The sequence below is a fragment of the Pistacia vera genome, unplaced genomic scaffold (genome assembly GCF_008641045.1).
Source record: "Pistacia vera cultivar Batoury unplaced genomic scaffold, PisVer_v2 Contig102, whole genome shotgun sequence".
Lineage (NCBI taxonomy): Eukaryota > Viridiplantae > Streptophyta > Magnoliopsida > Sapindales > Anacardiaceae > Pistacia > Pistacia vera.
The window spans coordinates 204,214-207,299 of NW_022195050.1; the positions used below are offsets into that span (position 1 = coordinate 204,214).

The window sequence follows — 3,086 nt, forward strand, 5'->3', positions numbered from 1 at the left end:
TGTAAGTATTGAAGAATAAATGGTAAAGTTGAAATTAATGTAAGAATATCTAAAATGTATAGTGAAGTGGGTTTGAGTTTGAGTCCCACTATTTCCCTCTTTAACCTCCATCTTCAATTTTAAGTGAGAATATAATTATAACAAAAAAGTTATTATTCTCTATAATTTTACTTGGAAGCTTCATATTTATGGTTATAAAAAAATTAAAGGAATTTTAATTCAATTAGAATTAACAATAGAGTATAAGACAAATTTAATTACTATTGTTATCATATAATTATGAAATAATTTATTTATAAAATTCCAATCTCAAAACTCTTACAATTATGTAATCGCTTCTAATCCCATATTAATAGAAAAAAAAAAAACCCAATTTCCTACCCATTAAAACAAAAATTTGATATCATAAATTCTCATTGAGAAAATTTTGTAGTTTATTGTTAATTTTAATTTATTTAAATTTACTTTTGATTTTTTAAATCTACCAATATAAAGTTTTGAAAGGAAAAGAAGAATTTTTTTTTTATTGCAATTATATCTTTATTTAAAATTGAAGATGGGGTTAAGGATGAAAATAGTAGGGGCTGAAATCCAGATGTAAATCATAATTTAAAATTTTAACAAAAAGTCAGGATTAATAATGGGCTTAGCCCAAGGGCCTCTCGGCCCAAGCCCACAAAATTGTAAATGTGCAGCAAAAGGATGAATGTACATGTTAACATTTTCCATTTGATGAGCTTTCTTAATTTCATCAAGTAATCATTTGATGAGCCACATATCAAAATAAATGAAATTATTAGGCATGTAATTTCAACCTACATAAAAACATATAGCAGGTAAAACAATCCAACAATTGCTATATATAGCCTATTAGAGTGAACCATAAGGTAACATTCACATAATTTCTTTCATAATAGAGATGTCATGTCATCATCTGAAATTCAGAATTATTTAAACAACTAAATTAGAAAGAGTCTTTCAATCACATCCACTTCAACCAAAGATTCCACCATCCATATCAATTTCAGGAACGACCTGCTAAGAGCTCAGCATGAAGGCGGCTGTGATTCATTAAATATACATAAATAAATAAAAATTTTTAAAGTATCTTGAAACATTTGATTATGTTAATTATTAAAAATATAAAAAGACTTCTGAAAGCGAGGAATATATGTGCTTACTTGTTCATTACCCTTCAAGGTGATCAAGAGAATTCTGAGTTTTTCTGCCTTTTGGGTTGTGGTTCCTCATCGATTCCACTAGTTTCTGCGCCATCATATTCAACAAGGCTTCGCTTAGTTGCAGCAGCATCCATTTCTGATGTAACAAAATCTTGGTGATATTCAATCAAATTATTCCCAGAAATAGAGCTACTACTGCATTGTTCTGTTGGATAGTCAAACTCGACCAATTCTTCTTCATATATCGGATGGGCCGCACACCTACTCACAGTCACTGCTAGGCACTCTCGTGTCTTAAATTCAAACCCAAAATATTTATGCGGCACCATGTCGAAGTAGCAGATTGGGATATAGAGTAGCCAAAGATGGTCTGAAACTGTACCGTAGACAAATATATCTTCAGGTATAACACACGAATGGAAAGGATTTCTCCCTTCTTGATTGCCTTGATAACGAATGCAAGCATTATTATTGAGGGCAGGAAAATGCTTCCGGGTAAAAAGAACAGCGGTGACAAAGAATCCCTTCTACTTCATGTCTGGAAGACATTTTATTCTTATTGAAGAACCCTCACTCTGATGGCTGAACCACTTCGGAACTTCACTTCCAGGAATAAAAATATTGGTAACGTCAGCTGTTGAATTGGGCATTTCCTGTAAACAATAAAAATAGAAGATAAGCAAAATCTTACATTGAATATCTTTAACGCAAGAGAAAGAGGGAGAGACAAAAAGGGGGAAAAGGAAAAGAAGGAGACCTTTGGTGTTGATGCCACACTGGTTTTGTAGTCACTCAATTTCAAGCAATTCACACAAGAAGTGTATTGTACACGATATGGTGTTATGCATAATGCATTTGGAAATCTTTCTAGTGAAGTACAATGATCTACAAGAAGGCAATTTAAATTCGGTGGAAGTTCTGGCAATGATTGAAGCCCATGACAATTATCCAAACAAAGTTCCATAAGCTTAGGAAGACGATTGATGCTGCTAGGAAGTGACACAAAATTGTTCTTTCCTAAATGTAGCTTTTGCAATGAAACTAAGTTGCCAACTTCACTGGGGATTGGTCCTAGATTGCAGTCACTGAGATCTAAGTCTGTCAATGATGGCAAACCTGACAGTGAAGGCAACTTCAAAGTGATGATGGGATCTGATCTTCGACCTGACATCAAATTGAATGGGAAAGGCAAATACCATGAGCTTGATGGCGGTCCTTTGCAGCCGCGAAAAGATAACTCCTTAAGATTCTTCATGAAAAAAATGGAGGACGTTGGTCGCCTTATAGCAGTTCCACTTACATCAAGCTTCTCCAAATTTTCTACTTGCCCCAAATTCTCTGGTACATTTTCAAGTTTGAAGCAACCAGAGATTGACAGAGTTTTGAGAGATTTCAAATCATTTATATTTGTTGGAAGAGTCACAAGATTCTTGCAGTCTTCCATACTCAACAAAACAATTCCCTTTAGATGTTCAACTGGGAATGGTAATTCTTTAATCGGAGTTCTGTCTAAACAAAGCTCCACTAGAAATTCCATACTTCGTAGAATCTGTGGAAACGTCTTCAACTTCAAGCAACCAGAAAGTACAAGTATTTTCAGAGCTTCCATATCAATCTTTCTTGGAAGAGTTGTAAGACTTGTACAATCTCTGAGATTCAGCAATACAAGCTTTTTGTGAAATAGTAAAGATGGGTGAATCTCTTGAGTCCTGTACGTCCTTCAAGAATTAACTCCTCGAGATACGGGACTTTTGTAAAGTCTGGCGTCTTGTTCAAGTTCTTGGAGTGACTGAGACAGATGACTTTCAACTTGTCTAGAGGCTATTGAAACAGAAAAGACAATGAATTAATGTAAAAATTTATCAATGATGATCCGAAGATGTTGCACGATAATTTAATCTTAAG

General features: G+C 33.9%; 1 protein-coding gene across 2 annotated transcripts; it reads right to left on the reverse strand.

Moving 5' to 3' along the window:
* Window positions 1-905: 905 nt before the first annotated feature.
* On the reverse strand, window positions 906-2,829 carry LOC116122073 (disease resistance-like protein DSC1). Of its 2 annotated transcripts, none has more exons than XM_031407999.1 (3): window positions 1,939-2,829; window positions 1,182-1,834; window positions 906-1,035 (listed from the first exon to the last, which is right to left on the reverse strand). In XM_031407999.1, exons 1-2 carry the CDS (start codon window positions 2,788-2,790, stop codon window positions 1,709-1,711), a joined length of 978 nt encoding a protein of 325 aa, XP_031263859.1. In that variant the 5' UTR covers window positions 2,791-2,829; the 3' UTR covers window positions 906-1,035; window positions 1,182-1,708. The 2 variants fall into 2 exon arrangements, with proteins under 2 accessions (XP_031263859.1, XP_031263852.1); XM_031407992.1 differs by having other exon boundaries at window positions 949-1,061.
* Between the last annotated feature and the right edge of the window lie 257 nt (window positions 2,830-3,086).

Excerpts from the sequence above, each read along its gene's own strand:
- LOC116122073 (XM_031407999.1), bottom strand. The coding sequence starts at position 2,790 with ATGGAAGCTCTGAAAATACTTGTACTTTCTGGTTGCTTGAAGTTGAAG. Across the intron at positions 1,835-1,938 it reads GTGTGGCATCAACACCAAAG|GAAATGCCCAATTCAACAGC; the intron begins GTCTCCTTCTTT and ends TATTGTTTACAG.